This window comes from Phyllostomus hastatus, unplaced genomic scaffold (genome assembly GCF_019186645.2).
Source record: "Phyllostomus hastatus isolate PE091 unplaced genomic scaffold, TTU_PhHast_1.1 phas_scaffold_1674, whole genome shotgun sequence".
NCBI lineage: Eukaryota > Metazoa > Chordata > Mammalia > Chiroptera > Phyllostomidae > Phyllostomus > Phyllostomus hastatus.
In genome coordinates, this window is record NW_025334011.1 from 4,205,994 (window position 1) to 4,226,341 (window position 20,348).

The 20,348-nt window shown below is 37.1% G+C and overlaps 1 protein-coding gene across 5 annotated transcripts in view; it reads right to left on the reverse strand.

Annotated features, from left to right (window-relative positions):
• The window catches only part of G3BP2 (G3BP stress granule assembly factor 2), an 84,051-nt gene that overhangs the window by 10,813 nt on the left and 52,890 nt on the right, over positions 1-20,348 (reverse strand). For 2 of the 5 annotated variants that reach the window (XM_045858266.1, XM_045858262.1), the window contains exons 1-6: positions 17,104-17,338; positions 6,107-6,225; positions 2,512-2,593; positions 1,549-1,722; positions 952-1,042; positions 141-243 (exon numbers count right to left, since the gene is read on the reverse strand). In XM_045858266.1, the coding sequence (XP_045714222.1) occupies positions 141-243; positions 952-1,042; positions 1,549-1,722; positions 2,512-2,593; positions 6,107-6,201 (545 nt within the window). In that variant the 5' untranslated portion in view covers positions 6,202-6,225; positions 17,104-17,338. Of the gene's footprint in view, positions 1-140; positions 244-951; positions 1,043-1,548; positions 1,723-2,511; positions 2,594-6,106; positions 6,226-16,480; positions 16,607-16,900; positions 17,035-17,103; positions 17,339-20,348 lie in introns of those variants that run through there. The other 3 variants (XM_045858265.1, XM_045858264.1, XM_045858263.1) reach the window with 3 other exon arrangements.

Genomic DNA, 20,348 nt, shown 5'->3' on the forward strand with positions numbered 1-20,348 from the left:
TCCAATTTTCTTGCAAAGTACTCAAATACTGCTGATAGGTAGCTTTATCAAAAATTTACTTCCAGCAGTAATCCAACAAACAAAAACCACCAGACTGCATTAGTTTAGACCAAATTTAACCTTGTAAACACTATTCTTACGTCACAGGGTGCGTTTCATAGTATCCACTGGTAGCATTTTCTTGTACAGGTTCTGGAGATGGCTGCCTTTCTTCTTGTTCCTCTTCTACTTCATCTTCTGATTCTGACAATACATAATGTATCGCATCTTTTTAAAAGAGGCTTAACACATAATTTGATGTCCACATCTTTAATGATTAAGGGAGTGATGTGATAGTAAAAAAAGGCATACTTTTCACAAAAGCATTCATTTGCAATATTCCCTATTCTCTTAAAAATCTGAAAAGCAAGCCAAGATGATGTTTGCTATTTACCCTATTTTTTTTTAAAACGAAATCTATTAGTAAGGAAACGGTACGAAATAAACAGTGAAGCTATAGCTTACTTTCCTTTGTCACGTTTATCCAACAAACAAATAATGATTAAAAAAGGGAAACAACTGATGTATCCAATAGAAGATCAATTAAATAATTATGTCACAGCCAAAAAAAAAAAAACTGACAGACAAACAAATAAGCAAACTTTAAGCCAACATAATACCATTTTTTTGTTCCATAAAAATAAGTACTGGTAAGGATAGGTTCCAACAAAAATTCTGTAATAGGCACCAAACTCTTAGTTATCTATAGAGGATGAGATTGAGGAGAATTTTTCCACTTTCTATGTCTGACTTTTTTATTATTTCATATAATAAACACCCATATAATTCATAACAAAAACCAAAAGGAGAAAAGGGGTTTTGACAGTTACAATATAGGAAAATTTCTTTAAGTTTCATGCTTTTCCCTTAAAGAATGATGAAAGAACCCTTCTATCTCAAAAGTAAACTCACCTTCATCAAGTTCTGGTTCAGAATCACCAAATACTTCATCCTCATAACGAAACATATCATTGTGAACATAAAACTTATTTGGAACAGATCCCTATAGAAAAATAACATCCAAATACACGATAAGCACCCCCACAAAAATAGCATAAAATAAAAAGAATTGCATAGCATACAGTTTCTATTTTAGTAATACAGAATAATGAAAACTTTAATTTTCTAAAGTTAACATGGTATATGATGGTAACAAAACTACAGATCACTCAAAAAATACTGAAACTTAAGAAATGTCTATTCAATGTAAGAGAACAAGAACCAATAGACAAATAAAACTTTTCCATTGTTTAATATGTAACCTATTAAACATATTTTTTGTATTATTTCTGCAATCTTAATCATCTAGTTACACATTACTATCAGTATCTGACTTTTACCTCTAGTCAAAGAGCATATACACACAAAGCTCAAATGAATTATATCAACAGGCCCAGTACTAATTTTTTTTTTTTAAATACATGTACACCTAAACTAATAAGATGAAACTCTCTAGATATGTCAAACAACTAATAAGAACCAAATACAATCATATAAATAAAAACTTACTTCAGGAGCCAGAACAAAGGTTTGCATAAATTTCCTCTCTGGCTGTCCACTATTGGACAGCAAACCCATGACCTGGACAACTACTCCATCACTTAAGGTTGCATGAGCATCCACATGACGAATTTTGGTATGACATTCACTGAAGTTCAGAGATAATACTTTGTGGTGTATATCCTTTATTAGAAGGGAGAAAACAAAAATTCTTATGATACTCCATTACCTATAATACAACAAAACTTCACTGATTTCTTCCTCACAACTTGCAGAATACTTAATCTTTCTGCCTCACTTAAATCCACTCTATCATACTATATTACTGCCAGACTGATGTTCCTAATGCCACCATTTTCAACATGTTAACTCCTTACACAAGAAATCACAATAGCTGTCCCTTATTATGCAGTAGTATATGGGCTTTATACAGCTTTGTCCCACTATCTGCATTAGGTATTGAGTCATTCACAAAAAAATGTATTGTGTACTCCTTGGCCTCACATCTACTTTCATTGCATGTGTGCCAAGGCCATTTCTTGTACTTTCAAGCGACAATCCTGTAAATTCAGAGTTTATTTGAAATCACACATCCCATCCTCTACAAAATCGTAAGGAATAGATATATTTTTTCACACTCCTGTTTAAAGTTAAGGTTTAGCCCAAATTTGTATAAACTTTAATAAACTGGCTCAACTGTTTCATGTATAAAATACATCAAGGATATAAAACAACCCATCTTGTCCTTTATAACCACCCCCAAACAAATGCAATACAGCATTTCACATAAAATCAATGTTTACAAGAACTCAAAGCAAAACTGACAATTACTGTAACATAAATCCTAGTTACAACTAATGATCACATTCAAGAAACACATGGACACAAAAAGGCTATTTTTTAAATATCTATTTTAACACACACACACACACACACACACACACACAAAATGTATATAAAGTTGATACTTACATTTTGGCCATAAACAGCCTCCTGGGGCTTTCCACTAGCATCTACTCCACCATGAACATAGGAAGAATTCCTTCCATAAAACCTGAAAACCAAAGATAATGATAAAAATTCAACTGTCAAGGGAAGCCTAAGAGGCAGTAGAGTTCTAGTGTCACACAGACCTAATTTCCAGGCCTGGCTCCCTCATTCATTAGTTGTGTAATCTTGAGCACACTTATATAGTCTTGTAAGTTTACCTTGGTTATAAACCAGAACAGTGACTACCCCATAGGGTTTCCGTAAGGATTAAATGAGTAATGACAAAATTCTCAGCGTGCCTAGCATACTGAATATACTATACATTCAAATCACTAGCTATTCTCATTTAATTCTTATCACACCTATTTTCTTTTGTTAAGTGGAAAAATAAGGTATTTGTAATACATTCTACATACTGATGCAATAGTAATTGATCCCTTTTTAACCCTCTGGAAACAGAAACTCAGTTATCTAGACTTGTTTTAGGAATCAGATGCTGTTTAACATTCTACTCCAAATTCTAAATGATTACTAATCCTTGCAAAGCCTTAGATTAAATCAGTTTAGATTTAAAATAACTGAAATAATTCAGAGACTGAGTAAAAAATATACATTATTACAACATCCAATTTCTCATTAATATTTCTATATTGTTCTTAAGTATATAATGTTTCTCTGGCACTACCTAAAGCAATTAGAATTAATCTTTCTAAATTAAGGTTATCAAACATGCAGTTGACTTTTTTTTAAAGATTTTTTTTTTAATTTATTTTTAGAGAGGGAAGGGAGGGGGAGAGAGAGAGAGAGAAACATCAATGCAGTTGCTGGGGGTTCTGGCCTGCAACCCAGGCATGTACCCTGGTTGGGAATCGAACCTGGGACACTTTGGTTCCCAGGCCGCGCTCAATCCACTGAGCTACGCCAGCCAGGGCTAAAGTTGACTTTTTTAATAAAGAAAGTTCAACTTCTATCATAAAATATGCTAAGACTTCCTCTATGCCAACTGATGTTTACAATGCATTACATAGATTCATTTAGCCCTAATAACAACCTCATGAAATAAGTGCTATTATCTAAGTGAGTAGAATAAGAAGCAGAAGAAGTTAAATTAACTCCGCTAAGATCACACACCCTTCAAAATGCAGCAGCTAAGACATGAACCTAATATGTAGGATTCCAGAATTCATGCTTTAAACTGCTATCTATATTTTAAAGTTTATACTATTTTCTTTCCTGTAAAAGTAGCAAGCATGTAAACTGCTATTATTTTGCTGGAGGACAATTTGGATCTACGTGTATACAGGGTCTATCCAGAAGGTATCTAGCCATGAAATATGAAAAAGAGACATTTACTGAAGAATGTACAAGATACAAGAAACACTGTACAAAGGACAATGATGCCTCCGACATTTTCAGTCCTCACAAGTTCTCCCAGTCACCAAAGCTACACTGTTGTTGTATTTTCCTGAATTTCACTGATGGTTTGAAATCCCTTTCCTTTCAAAGGTGATTTTGGTTTTGAGGAAAACCAGAAGTCACAGGGCACCAAATCTGGGCTGTACCAGGGCCAAGTCACCTGGGTAATTTGATGTTTCACCAAAAAACTCTGCACAAGATGTGATGCATGAATGGGCACTTTGTCATGATGAAGCTGCCAATCACCAGTTGCCCATAGGTGCAGCCTTCTGAATCATTCAAATAGCTTCCATGGAGGAATGTTCAAACTTCAAAATTGGATGCACATTCACTGCTCTACTTGCTGTCATTTTGAATGTGACAGCCATACAGTACACATGCTCACTCAACAGCGTCTACTGCCCCCAGTGACAAGTACAGTGAAGTCGTCACTGTTCAAACATGCACATTCCAGTCCACTCTCCTTGGCTGCCAGGTTACACTGACGTCGTGCATACTGTTCTCCTTATATTAACAGCGGCAGAACGTTTTCTGGACACACCTCATTATCTAAAAAGCATTTCATTTTTTAATGATTTGACTTCTAGTAACTTATCCTAAAAGTGCACAGAAATGCATGTGTTAGCACGTGGAAAATTACAAACCAAATTTTTATTATTAGGGAAATTGGATACATGAAGTACAAAACAGAAGTATGTGCTGCTGTATTTTAAATGATGGTGGAAAATCAAATTGTTTTAAATTTTACTTTTTTGTCACTACAAAAAAAATTCCTTGTTAATATAATGCTATTACCCACATTGAAAAAAAACCCCACTAAATCCCAAATACAAAAAGGCCCTATTAATTCTCTTCTGCCCCTACAAACTTCTCACATACACTGTTGAAGAAGAATTCCTTTATTTTTATGATTAGGAAAATGTACAGGTATTCATTTTGGAGTTGTGGGGGTTGTTATACAAAATGTCTCCTGGAATAACAGAGTATTATTACACACGTTTAACGATGCAGGGCATATTGCAAAATTTAACTTTAGAATAACCTACATCCTCATAAAGAGAACCTATAGATAACACATACAAGGGGGAACACAAAAACCCCGCAATTTATTTATAAAAAATTGTTATTTATTTTTACATGTTTAAACTTCAGTCACCTTCAAAAGTACCCTGGCATTGATGCAATACTGAGACATTTTTTCCACTTGCTCAAAACAGTTTCTGAACTCATCAATTTTGATGCCTTTTAGTGCTTCTGTCATTTTTTTCACCTCTTCCACATCAGCAAAAACATTTTCCTTTGAGGACATTTTTCTTCCAGGGAAACAAAATAAAGTCACTGGGTACAAGATCGGGTGAATAGCGAGGGTGGGGCATGGTGGTCATGATGTTTTTGGTCAAAAAATGCCGAACTCTCAGCGTGGTTTAGGCAGGTGCACTTACAAATCACTCACCACTGTAGGGGCAAACGCATTTATAGTCTTCAAAAAAAATTCACTGAAGCATAATGAAGCCTCCCACACCACCACCAGCTGGTACACTGATACAGATGGGTTCCTAGAACACTCATCTAGCTGGAGAAGCCTGTATGTACTACAAGGGGCTCAACCTCATATATTTATTCTTAACTCACTTGGCCAGATTGTTCTACAACAAATACCTGTAAAACCTAACACTCACTGAAGTCTCACATCTTCCACCTGCTAAAATATATCAGAAAGAACAGAAACTATAAATACTACTCATCTATTTTGCAGATCAAGAAACTTTCACAAGTACACTCACTTAATGATTTCATTTCCTAACATTGCTGTAGAGAACTTTAAAGAGACAACTAAAGCCCATGATTTCAAATTGCAGATTGGAACTCATTAGTTGTCAAGCCCAAGGTTTTCTTAAAATTAAACATAAAGTACCAGAGGATAAAATTTTGTGCACACACAAGCATGTATAAATGTATTATGAAGTATCTTTCTTATGGTAACCATGGATTTCATCAAAAAACTTGAAAAATACTGGTTTTAGCCATCAGATACTTAAAAGTATTAGATGTGGTTTACAAAGACACTGTCAAGACATGAGACAGGAAAGACAATTTGTAAAGTCCTATTCAGAAAAACAAAACTAAGTAAAAATACTAAAAGAATCCATTTAAAATTTACCTGTGTAAATATTCTGGAGCTTTATTCAGCAAAGTATAATATTGCCTCACAAACTCCCGCCCTACAAGCAGCGGACTGGGCTTCTCCATAACCATTTCTTTGCTGCACAATGTCAAATGCTAAGGGAGCAAAACACAAGATTAGTAAGTATTAGAAAGTCATCTTTGTAAACTTCCAAGAAATAATTTTTCTGAGACATACAAATGGTGATACAAATTAATACCATTTATTAAAAAGTAGCTTACAATGGCAAAAGAATAAAGTCTCAACAACTACTGGTAACCTCCAACATCTGAATCTCCTTGTCTATTTCTTCATCTACCTTGTCCCTCAGAAGTGGGAAGTAGCACAGTTCTTATTCCCAAGGTAAGTCCAGTGCTACTTCAGATGATAAGAAAACCATAACCAAGTCTTTCCATTCACAGCACCTTTTTTTCTTCGGGGACCATTATCTCTGTGTCCTTGATTCTTTTTTGAAAACTAGGCAGAGGGTACAGGACAGGACTGAGAGATTATACTTATTGAAAAAGTACTGACCCATGTCTTCTTATTTTCTCTCCTAGGAATTTATTTCACTGTTTTCAAAATAATAATTGCCACTAAAAATCATCCATAATCTCAGTACTCAAGATAACTGTTTTTACATTTGTTGTCTCTCTAATCTTTCTTTGCATTGATAAAGCATCTAAACCATATACTGTTTATAGTAAATGAGATACACTGGAAACAAGATAAGACTCTAGCCCTGAAGGAGTTTATAGTCTGCCTCAGAACATAAATAAGCAAGCAGGGAACAGAATATGTTAGGTGCTATGCTGAAGTCATTTTTAAGCTAAAATCTCAAAGATAAAGGTCAAGAAACAAAGTAAAATTATAAACAACTTTTTACCATTTAAAGTAAATGACTTACATGTTTATATCCTCAGAACAGTCAAAATTATAACATTAGGAATTGGAGAAGGGGGGAAGAAAATTTAAGTATTACTTGTCAAAATTATACAGTAGAGCCTACAGATAAGACTAGCTCTTTACAATACTAGTGACTCCCAATTCAACTTTCACATATGCTCTATTAGATTCCATTTTCCCTTTTGTAATTGTCCCAAAACTCTCAGTCTATAAAAACCCCAACATATTTAAAAATTTTAATGTAATGCCTCACTGCCTTTTAAAAATAATTGATTCAGTGCTTCCAGTGACAGGGTGTGGGGAATGAGAGTAGCAAGAAAAGAACCCCTAGTATAGCCCAAGAAGCAGGCCAAGGAGGTAAAAAAAGGAAGAAGATAAGGCATGAAGGACTTTCATTTGCTACATTTAAAGTAACAAAGCTAAGCAACATAGTATTTTTATTTGGAATAATGTGGAAGGGTGAAGAATGGTAGGCTTACCTAAGTAAAATGTTATAAAAATTTTACAAACTAAAATGTGGAAACCACACATACTTTAATACTGTAACAACTGATGTTAAAAATGTGGGAAGATACTAACTTACCCTGTGGGAAAAAAATAGGTACAAAATAGTTTTGTTCAAATGGTTAAAAGGCTGAAATGCTGCTGTTAAGAGATTGTTTCTGGGTTTGGGGATTCTCATTTTTCCCTCTTTCTTCTCCCATCTTCCCAGATTTCCTACAGTGGCACTCTGTCATTTATCCCAAATCTTCCATCACATTTATAAGGTACATATTCACCTAATATTTTTCTGGCTTACATACAGCCAAAGGAAAAAAAGTAACCAAATATACCTATCAATATCAAAGAAAGGATCAAAATGAACCATGTCTATAGATCAGAGCTACAAGTAACTTTTACTTGATTATTATTTAATAAGTTATTTTTTCAAAGGAGGTAACTTGAAATGGTAAATGAGAAAAGGCAATGCTAATCTGGTAAAAGTCTAAAAAGCTATACACAAGAGGTTATGCAGAGCCTCTTTTTTAAGGTGCAGAAGGCTCCATGATAAAATGAAATAAAAATGTCACTCAGGATTGTGTTCAAATTAATTACACTGGCAAATATAACTCACAGATCAGTTTACTTCTTTGCTGTAACTGATTTAAAGTGAATCAGAATTTAGAAAGCTGAAAAATAATTGGTTGATGGAAATCAAGCAGAAAGAAAAGGTATTGGGGAGAGAGAGTGGAACCCAACTGATAATTTTTAATGACAGACTAATTTATATGTTCTGTATAGGGAACTGTTATCTCTTCCATCTTCCCATTTTATCCCAAAGTAGAGAAAATAACAATTCAATAAATAAGGAATGCATCAAAGAAGCATTAGAGATAAATTATAGATGAACCACCAAACAAGGTTGTTTGGGATTTGGACAACTGAACAATATAAAGTTGTGTTTATCATTGGTGCATGGCCAGTGTATATAAGAAAGAAGTGTGAGAGGAAGACAGAGCCAAATAACACGTTCACAATAATAAGTCATAACCTTGTTGGATCTCAATTTCCTAATTTACAAATTAAGACGTGATCTCTGGCCAAGCCTACAAAACTATGCAGTTCAATAGATAAAGCTAGCCAAGGTGGTACAAAAATTTTTTTTCAGAAGGTTGTTAGCCTCTAGTTAACCACTGAAGAGCAATCATCTAATATCTTCTCAAAGAAAGTGAAATTTCACGTATTAAACTCCATTTGACAATGTAGAGACTGTGTCAGATTGAGATGCACAACACAAAATTTACTTTGTCAATTATAAGCCACCAATCCTATTTATTCACGTACCAATATGATTATATCCACCTTCCCTATTTTACAGATTATTCTGCTCACCAATTCTGTCCATCCCACTTAAAATCCCTGTGTATCTTCATCAATATTCTTTTATTCATTCCTATTTCTTAAAATATTTCCTCTCCATTTGCCTAGACTAATTCCTGAAGCATATTTCCAGGGAAACTGCTCTATGTCAACTGTCACTATCTTTTCTAAGTCTCTTAATACCTACCTATAAACCCACTGAGAGGGAAATGGAGGACAGGGAAAAAGTAACACATATACACAAATAATATAGAAAAGAAAGTTACATCAGGCTTCACATTGATATCTACAATATGCTGAGTTTTCCTCAATTTCAAAATAAATAGTTAAAAAACAAAACAAAACAAAACTGTTATCGTCTTGGCCAGATGGCTTGGTTGGAGCATCATCCCAATCCCTTGCCTAGAGGCAATTTATGATTCTCTTTAACATGGATGTCTACCTCCATCCCCCCCTCTCTCTCTAGAAGCAATGGACATATCCCCTGGTGATGATATAAATAAATAAATAAATAAATACCCTAAAACTGTCAACCAAAGTTACCACACTCTATTTTTCCATGACTAAAACCTCAGCTTTTAGTTAAGTACTTAGGTTTTTGTTTCCTTTTCAATTAAAAGTCAGTGAATTACTAGTATATACATGGGGCTGGTTCCCAAAGCAAACCACCTCAAACTAGTATAAATGTAATGTTGAAAATTGAGTTTACATTTCTGTACTACTTTGTACAATACAAGTTAAATACTGGTTGAACAGTAAATGGAAATTACAGGAAGGTGCCCTGGCTGGTGACTCAGTGGACTGAGTGAGTGCTGGCCTGTGAACCAAAAGGTTGCTGGTTCAATTCCCAGTCAGGGCACATGCCTGGGTTGCCAGCCAGGTGCCCAGTTAGGGGGCATGTGAGAAGCAACTGATCGATGCTATCTCTTGCACATAAATGTTTCTCTTCCTCTCTTTCTCCCTTCCTTCCCCCCTCTCTAAAAACAAATAAAATCTTAAAAAAAAATCAGAGGAAGATAGATTTAGGTTCAATATAAATACAATGAAAGGATAACCCGAAAGAACTCAGGAATAGCTAGTCACTACTAACTGAACAATTCAGCAGATACATAGTAAAAATACTCATGTATCTAATAGTTAGATTAGGTTGCTCCAATGCCAGGTTTCAAGAAATGTATTAACAAGAACACCTTTTACTCCTACTCCAATACTCACTTCATACTCTTCCATCTAATGATTGAAACCCTATGCATTCACATTTGGGTCCAGCTAAAATATTGTCCCCTGAAAATCTTTCCTATTTGCTCAGTAGAATATAATTGTCTTTCCTCTGATTTCTCAGACTACGTTAGGTCTTTATCATGGTATTTTATTAATCATATTCTACCCTAAATTACTAAATATGTATCTGGCTTAGTCTTCCTCTTCGCTATTCCCCTTTCACATATTAAAAATCTGAACTTTCCCCTAATGTCATTTCCTAGAAAGTCACAATTCTTCTCAAAATTCCAATCATTTCTCCTAACACTTCTAGATTTCTACAATGAGGCAATAACATGCCAATGAACATCTAGAATAATGACTAACATAAAAATGTAGAAGTACTAACTGTTTACAAAGATACAGAAAGTTGGTAGGAATAAAAAATGTTACAGTCACTTCAGAAGACAGTACAGCAGTTTCCTATAAACTTAAACATGTATATCTCATATTACCCAGCAATCCCACTCCATATTTACCCAAGAGAAATGAAGCATATATCCAAAGACCTGTACATTATGGCAGCTTTATTAATAAACAGCAAAACTATGAACAATAAAATGTCAATAAATACATATCTATCAACATTTGAATCTAAAAACAAAGCAAACAAGAACAGAGTTAGAATCAGGATATGGAGAGCATTTTGATGGTTACCAGATAGGAGGGGGATATAGGGGAACGGGTGAAGAAGTAAGGGGATTAAGAAGTACCAATAGGTAGGTACAGAATAGCCAGGTGGATGTACAGTATAGGAAATGGAGTAGCCAAAGAACTTATACTCATGACCCATGAACATGAACAATGGTGTGGGGACTGCTTGAGGAAGTGGGGGTGGCTGGTGGAGGGGGCAAAGGCGGGAAGATCAGGACAACTCTAATAGCATAATCAATAAAATGTAATTCAAAAATAATAAATAAATAAAAACAAACACTCAAAACCTGGAAACAAAATGACCATCAGCCGGGTGAATGAATAAAGAAATTGTGGTATTATTCCATGCAACTGAATACTGCTCGAAACAAAAAGAAAAATCACAAACTCATAGACTTATACAACAATATGAATGAGTTTCAAAAACATTATTCAAAGCTAAAGAAGGACATTCGGTAAAATGTAAACCTGTAAGACTAAATCAGACCAGCAGCTGGAGGCAGAAGAAAACGACTATAAAGGAACATGAGAGACTTCAGAAGTGATGGAAATAGCTTGGATCTTGATTGTGGTGGTAGGTTCACGACTATGTTTGTCCAAAGTCATAGAACAAAGCATGTGATAAGAGGGGGTTTTACTGTTTGTAAATTATTCCTCAATTAATGCAATTATGCTTCATTACGCCAATCACTTCACAAGCATTTATGGAATATATACCACATACAAACATTTGGAGAAACATGGTACAATGATATTATTCAAAGGCTCAAAAAAGGCAATTTATTCAAAGTTGCCATCTTTCACCTACTGGGATTAACAAAAATTAAAATGATTGATAATATTTTCAATACTGGTAAGAGTGTGGGAGCCCTGGCCAGGTGGCTCAGTTGTTTGGAGCGTCATCCCACACACCAAAAGGTTGCAGGTTCCATCCAGGTTGGGGTGCGTAAGGGAGGCAACCAATTGAGGTTTCATGTTTCTCTCTCTCTAATCAGTACACATATCCTCTGGTGAGGATAAAAAAAAAAGTGGGAAAACAGGCTCTTTCACATACAGTATTGGTGAAAATATAAGCTGTTAAAACCTTTTGGAGATGCAATTTTAGTTTTGATCAAAGTAATAAAAATGAACACATACAGTTATCTCACTTGAAAACACATCACAAAAAAATACATGCACAAAGATGTATATTCAAGGCTTTTCACTGCCAAATAAGAAATAACCATCTAAATGCTCATTAAGAGGGAAGAGATTTACTTTAAATACAGAATTACATACTCAAAAGAAATAGGGAGAAGTAGGAAAAAGTTATAAATATAAACAAGAAATACTGTCCACAAAAGTAAGTATAATAATCAAATTGTAGAATAATAATATCCTTGGCAAAAAGGCATGATACAAAAAGAAATATACATGATATATGTATTACAGGAAAAAACAAGGAAAACTACATACCAATTTTTAAGATCACCAGTAAGATATTTACTACATTGTCTGAGTATTTTACAAAACACATAGTAACTTTGTAGTTTTAAAAACTGTATTTTAAATTTTTTATTTAGTTTCTGATAACCATCTAACAGATATGAATTACTGGTTAGGAAACATGGCTCTAGAATAAAGGTTTAAAGTGTGAAAATTCAGCCCTGGCTGATGTGGCTCAGTGGACTGAGTGCCCACCTATGAACCAAAGGGTCACAGGTTTGATTCCCAGTCAGGGCACATGCTGGGGTTGTAGGCTACGTCCCCACTGGGAAGGAGTGCATGAGGGGCAACCACACACTGATGTTTCTTCTTTCCCTCTCTTCTTCCCTTCTCCTCTATCTATAAATAGATATAGTGTGAAAATTCATTTAGAACAAGTAAATCAAAAAAGTACAGACAGTTTGCCTACATTAGTGACCATTAATGGTTAAAGTCTGAGTGTGCTTAAATATAACTAATTGAAGAAAAAATTGAAAAGCCTCAGATGGGACAAACAGACCAGTAAAGACACCATGCTAGAACTAAAAATGAGAAGGGAGAAATACATAGAGAAAGAATATAAAGAAAATCCTACTGCCTAGATTGTAAGCTATGCCCTCCAACTTTAATGTTTCCAAGAGGTCATTTAAAAAACACTTGTGCTTACCTGATGTATTGTCAAATGACCTGATATGAATGGTCTTACAAACAAATATGTAATAAACTGAACCCCAACGGGGAAACATCAGTTCATGTGCAGTCATGAAAATATTGTCAAACATTATAAAACCATAGGCAAAAAACATTGAAACACAGCATAAAATTTGTAACTAAGGTCTGATTTCAATAACATCATGGCAATATATGCACTTGGGCAAGACAATGATACTAATTTTTTAGATCTACTATTATAAGCAAAATAATTATCAGAACAGATTTCAATTAAAAATCATTTTATATCCCATCAATTCTTTTTAATCTCAGAGATCTCAAATGGCATCTTCATTTTCATTAAACTATTATCCATACAGTGATAAAATAGCTAGATCTGCATATAACCATAAAATCTATTTATAATTGTTAATGTCAAACACCTGGCCACAACCACGACCACTATAGATAAGCATGAAAATAGACAATCAAAAATTACTTCTCTGTGGAGTCTGGAGTGTCTTGACCACCATCTATCACAAATGATAATAAATGTGGCATCTTTCTTCAAGTAATCTGAGAGGGGGGGAAATTTAGTCATTGCAAATTAATGACATGAAAATTCATGTCATACTTTGGTGGCTATTTCAAGGCTTGGAGAAAATGGCCAAAATGAAAACTGCTATGAAGTTGAGACACCATGCCATCTTATTTCTTATTTTAAAAAACAAAACAAAGACCCCCAAGAAACCAAAAGAAAATGACATTTAGATAATAGAAAAATCTATAATTTTTTTCAGCACTGTAAAGTTGTATGTGCTATGTATCTCGCTTCTTATAAAAGTGGTATCTCTACTAATAGGACGCAGTAGTTCTTTTTTAAAAAATTTACATCAATGTGTGGTTACTGTCACATGCCCCCCACTGGGGATCTGGCCCACAACCCATGCTTGTGCTCTGACTAGGAACCGAAGGGGCGACCCTTTGGTTCATGGCCTGCGCTCAGTCCACTGAGCCACACCAGCCAGGACAGCATGCAGTTCTTTTGATGAAAAAAAATACCAAAGGCCATGACACAGCTTATCTTTACTGCTAGACAGTTAATTCCTTTCCCCTCTAGAGCCCCTCACTCTGGGCTCATTCAAGTCAGACCCAAGCCCCTTCTCAGTGAACCACAGACTATACTCATTCTCAATAGCTAACCCCATATTAAGACTAGAACCTTCCTATATTCCAGATGGGTCTTTGTTTAAAATGACTTTACCAATTAAACAGCAATGTACAATCTCTCTCTCTCTCTCTTCAGAGCAAAGACCTTTTCATTTGTTGTTGCAGAAATAAACAATAAATGGGAGTTGAGGATTTACCTTTTCTGTTTTTACACTCGGAAGATAATGAAGCAAGCTTTGAAGCTCAGATAATACTAAAAGTGATCAAGTATTAAGAGAGGAAAAGCTGTCCCACAAAAAGCATGTATTTACATTATGCTTTAAAGTTTAACAAGTAACCTACATGTTCCTTTATCTCCTTGAAACAGATAGGATATTAGCTTCATTTACACAAAAAGGAAACTGGTGTTTAGAGAGCCTAAAAAAGGAAGGAGTTCAAGGCTCCCTCCTTACGGTTATGAGAAAGAATCTGAAATCAGGTGTCCTCCCTCTGGTGATGTTTGCATTACACAGGACAAAAAAACCACCTCTTTGGAAGAACAGCCAAAGACACAAGAAAATAAAAAAAAATTTCAAAGCCCAATTGTTCCCATATTTGATATTGTTGGTAAAAGCTAAAAAGCAGGAGACAGTAACATAATAGGAAATACAGGAGTCATCCCAACATACTAGAAAGGTATATCAAAATAAGGAAAATATACAGGAATTAAACAATAATAAGCTGAGACAAAGCAATCAAGAAACTGTTACTATTGTTTCTGAGCCAGCCCAGACAGAGTTCTGGTAGAAGAACCAATTTGCTCTATTAGCTCTTAAACAAGTGCCACCAGTGGAGAGTAACAAAGTTATGCTCGTCAATTAAACTTTACCGAATTTAGAAGTTCAGAAACAACCCCCTTAAGTTTGTACCTATAAAAACCAGACTTGAAATTTTCCACCCCTATGCCCCCCCCAGCATAAATTATCTAGGAAAAAGTCTCATTTAAAGTAATCTAGGAAAAAATTCTCAATCCTGATAATGGGTAATAAACAGCAGTACTTCTGCAGGATAAGAAGAAAGCTATTAAAAATCTAACATTATTAGTAGTATTTATAGATTTTTCAGTAACTGCTGAGGCAATTTTCATTTCTGATCTCTCGTACATGAAATAGAGATAATATTTCCTGCTGCCAACAGTGCCAATACCATTCACATTCAAGAGCTGTGTGCTGGCAATTCAAGTGCTCCGTAGCTTGCAAAATGAGCCCTCAATTCCACTATCAAATTAATACTTCTTGGTTCTACCTTTGATTCCCCACCCAACCCACATGCATTCTGGTTCTCTCCACTTTTTTTTTTTCCTCTCCACTCTTAACAGTTGGTCACTATTGGTTAATATTTCAGCCTCGAATATTCACAATCTGAACAGCTCTCAGAAAGCAATCCATTTGAGGTCTTTATCCTACCTACAATACCTGATAACCTTCCAAAATTAAACAGTTAAAAATTAAGTCATATGACTTAGTTCTAAAAATTAAAACAAAAAGATAACAAATATCACTAAAGAAACATGTAATTCAATTCCAAGAGTTCAAACTAATCATATTGTCTATTTTTTAAGATCAGAAATTTTGGACATCAAAAGGGCCACTGGATACTAAAAGGGCCAAACGTTTACTTAGAAACTTTGCTCACATGCCTAAGGCTATATTAACTGCCAAATATGGAGCTGGAGAAGGAATTCCCATCTTCTTCCTCTCTAGCATATGGGGCTCCCTGACGGCAGTACATGGTTCACCGAACCAGGTACATGCAATGCTAACATTTGGAAGACTAACGTGAGGTGTGGAGCCTGAACCTAAAAAAACAGCATTTTAACCCAAGTTAGCATCATAACAATCACATAGGGTGTTAGAGGAGACAACTTTGCTCTTGCTGCACCTTCGGTGCACGTGTTTTGTTTTTTTTTTGTTTGTTTGTTTAAGGGAGTCAAGACACCTCCCCTCAAAAAAAAATTAAATAGGAAAGGGAAAAATACTGATCTATGCGGAAAATTATAGATGCAAATCTATATTCGTTACAAAGCGGCAGAAGGCCATCTTAAATCTGCTTTTAGAGAGGCAGGTAAAATTTAACCAGATTCGACTAAGAAAACACTATAGGGAAGCCTAGTTCCTTCCCTTAACTATCCTGCACATCTGCCCCCAGCCCCGACAAAAGTGGGGTAAGAGAAAGAAATCCATTCCCCAAAGCACTCAAACATCTTTTCTGTCCCTAGGTCCATACAGAAACGTTTACGTAAAAAGGGCACGAAGAAGCACACGTTACAGATAGCTCCAATTTCTGAACACGCCGGGGATAAACCCGGGAGGCGGAGGCGGGTGTGGGGCGCGGGGGGGAATGAAAGACCTCGGAACAGTTACGTACCGGGCAAGCAAAGCAGCGGCTGCCTTCAAACCCGGATTCTGTTTCCTGGCTCAGAAATGGTGCCCGGAGGCCTCTACTTTCGCATCTGCGTCGCTTCTGCCTCCGCCAACAGAGCCTCTCTCCCCCTCCCCCACGGGCGGGGCGGCGACCGCCTCCCCGTTCGCAGGGAACCGGGAATAAGAGCCACAAATGAATCGGAGGTAAGACTGGTGGCTCCCACCTAAAACATCCTTTCCGGAATACCCACTCTATTACTGTCCCTATTAAGCCTCCATTAGCGCGCCATTGGGAACTATTGCGTCCCCCTTCCCAGCTCGCCACCTCATTCCCAACAAACCTTGGCTCCACCTGTGCCCTCGGAGCCCTCACGACGCCGATCGGTCACCTCCCTCTCTTCCCACGCGGCCTCCCACCCCTCACCTGAGAGGAAAAGCTCCGCTTCTCTCCCGCACACACGGCAGCGTAGGCAGCCGGCAAGAACAATGTCTCTCTACCGCTAAACCTCCGACACCGGGATTCACGCTGTGGGCGGTTGCCTCGAGCCGCCGCGCGCGAAGAGAACACGACAGGAACGTCCCCTTCAGACCACCACACCGACAACCCTTCCAGGCCCCCTTACACACCTCCAACCAACAGCGGCGGCGGGTGCGTCGCGCGGAGGTCAGCCGGAGAGTCGCAGGGAACCCAACCTGCTGCAGCTGATTCTTCTCGCTCGCCTCCCCCTCCCTCCGACAAACGTCAAGCCTCGGAAGCAGGAGAGCCGCGAGCTCGGTCCCTTACAAGCTACTCTTCCCGGGCGCCAGGCGCTGCGGCGAGCGAGCAGGAACACGTACGTCCCGCCCCCTTTGCCACCGCCCCCTCTTATTGTTTTACCCCTGCCGAAAGGGCTGGGGAACCCCCCAGCACGGCCTCGGCCAATCAGGCATCTCCTTCGCGAACAGGACCCAACCTTCTCGCGTCCCTGTGCGGAGACGCGCAGAATGCCGCCGCGCTCACGTACTCTCGCGCCCAGAAAGCCGGGGAACCGGAACCGGCCTAAAGCCGGTACTAGAGTCCGCTGATTTGACGTCACAAGGAGGCTGCCTTTCTCCTGCCTAAAGGCTCTGGCCTTGCCGCCCCTCGAGATCGCGCCAGAACTGGAGCCGGTTCGCCCGCAGCGCCGTCTATTTTGGGCTGTTTTTGGAGGGTGCCTATTGATTACCAACATTAAGAGGGAGGGAATTTTCTTTTTGAACCAGTAGTCAGCGTGTTCTTTGCTGCTGAAGATGAGTGTAAAATGCAGCCAAGGGTTTCAGTTGTTTGCACCCTAAACTCACCTATATTCATTACTCCATTCTAGGAAAAGATTTTAAATTCCACCGAGAAACTCAAATTCACCCTAATAGCTCAAAGCGATATATATATATATATATATGTGTATATATATGTATATATATATTTATAAAATCTGGAGCGTAATGGATTCTAGGCCCTGGGATGTAGAAAAAATACGTCGTGGCCTCCAAAGAGGGGAAAAGAATCTATTTCTTTGTATGCCCGTTCTGTATTTAGGTGTTGCTAAATACCTACTAAGCATTTTACAGACCAAGGCAGCTAAAAGACAAATCCCAAGAGATATCAGGATTACAGTCCTGTCCTAGATCTAGACACAGACTTGGCCCTGGGACGTAGCTGGGGAAAAACTAGATACTGACTTTCCTGACCTTGATTCATGGAAAAAGCCAAATATTACAGTCCAAGAAGCCACTCTGCACCTTAGTTCTGTCAGAAAATATAAAGACAGCAGAATAATTTTGGAAGTAAGGGCTGAAGGAATGGTGAAAGAAAGGGTAATTAGGGAACAGAACACATTTATTAAATGCCCATGTATATTTCGTCCATTTTCTTTACAATCCTGTAAGAGCAATTTTAGTATTTTTTTACATGTGAAAACTGAGTTTTACAGAGGTCATGCCAACATTTGAACCTCTAAAATCGACGTAGTTTTTATCTGAGGTTGCTTAATCATTTTGTTACATGCAAATTACATAGGCAGAACATCACCTTTATGAAATGAACTTTGACATGTTTTTCCTTAAAGCATCATAATATGCAGATTGCTCTTTAAGTCTAATACTTATGTACCATCCACTCTTCTAATTACTTTTCATAATTGTTTAAGCCTCACAATAACCCCATAAAGTAGTTAACTATTTTATGCCCATTTGCAGATGAGGAAAGTGAGGCTTAAAGAGGTCAAGGAACTTGCCAAGGTCACACAGCTACTATTTGGTGGAACTGGGATTCAAACGCAAGCAGTCTGCTTTCACACTTCATGCCCTTAACCACAAGCTGTAGAATACTTTCATTGTATTGATTATTAATTGCTGCAACTTATCTGACCTACTGCTGATGGACCTTCTGTGGTGTGGTTTCCAGTGTGGGGTTTTCATGCACCACACTGTTATTCACCATGTATTGCAGTATACAGGTTAAAAGTTTCTCTAGAGCAGTGGTTCTCAGAAATTAATGTAACCCAGATCACCAAGGGAACCTGTTAAGATACTGGGTTGGCCAAAAAGTTCAACTGTTTTTTCCCTTGTAAGATGGCTCTAGTAGCACCTAATTGTTTTTAACTTCATTTGAAACAATTGTTACATTATATTGTGATCGCTGTCTTATCTGCATGCATTTTTAAAAAATCAAAACTGATGAATTTTTGTGTAGCCATTTTAATATTGAAGATAGAAGAAACATGCAACATTTTCAGCATATTATGCTTTATTATTTCCAGAAAGGTAAAAATGCAACTGAAACACATACACACACACACAAAGATTTGTTCAGTGTATAGACAAGGTGCTGTGACTGATTGAATGTGTCAAAAGTGGTTTGTGAAGTTTTGTGCTGGAGATGTCTTGCTGGATGATGCTCCACAGTTGGGTAGACCAGTTGAAATTAATAGTGATCGAATCGAGACACTGAGAACAATCAACGTTATACTACGTGGGAGATAGCTTACATACTCAAAATATCCAAATTAATAGTTCTTGGTAAAAATGAAAAATGTATCTTTTATTTTATGGAAAAAACTAAACAGACTTTTTGGCCAACCCAACAGATATTGCTGGGTCTCACTCCCATGGTTTCTAATTCAGCAAGTGTGTGTTAAGGCCTGAAAATCTGCATTTCTAACAAGTTCCCAGGTGCTGCTGCTGCTACTGAGCAGCAGTTAAACCATACTTTAAAAACCACTGATCTACAGCATAAGTTGGCAAACACACTGTAAAGGACCACTTAGTAAGTATTTCAGATTTTGAGGGCTGCAAACAGCCTCTGTCCCACACCTTCGCTCCTTTTTTATTCCTTTAAAATCATAAGAAATGTTCTTAACTTAGCCCCAGAGCTATACAAAAACATGCCTGAGGTAAGCCCTGCCCTAGGGTATAAGTAGACTTAACTGGGGAAAAAAGATTCAGCTATCTTCAATTTTAGTTAAAAAAAACAAAAACAAAACAAACTCTAAACTGTTCTTGCAAAGTGGTGATTTTTTACTTCCTAAATGTCTCTTAAGTCTGTGCTCTCTGAATGCCTCTGCATGACTATAGCCTCTGTGCAGATTGAGGCCTCTTTCTTCTTTCCAGAATGATTGCAGCAGCCTCCCAACTAATCTCCCAGCCCTTCAAAGATACCTCCATGAAATAGCCCCTCCCATGGTAGACTATAACACAGAGAGACCAGCATAAACTTGCATTCATTCAGTGGCTCAGGCCAAAAACCTTAAGTCATCCTTGACTCTTTTTTTCATACCACAGTCAGTCATCAGTAAATTTCTGTTCCCTCTACCTTCCAACACTTGTTCTAGGTTAAACACTTCTCATTACTATTA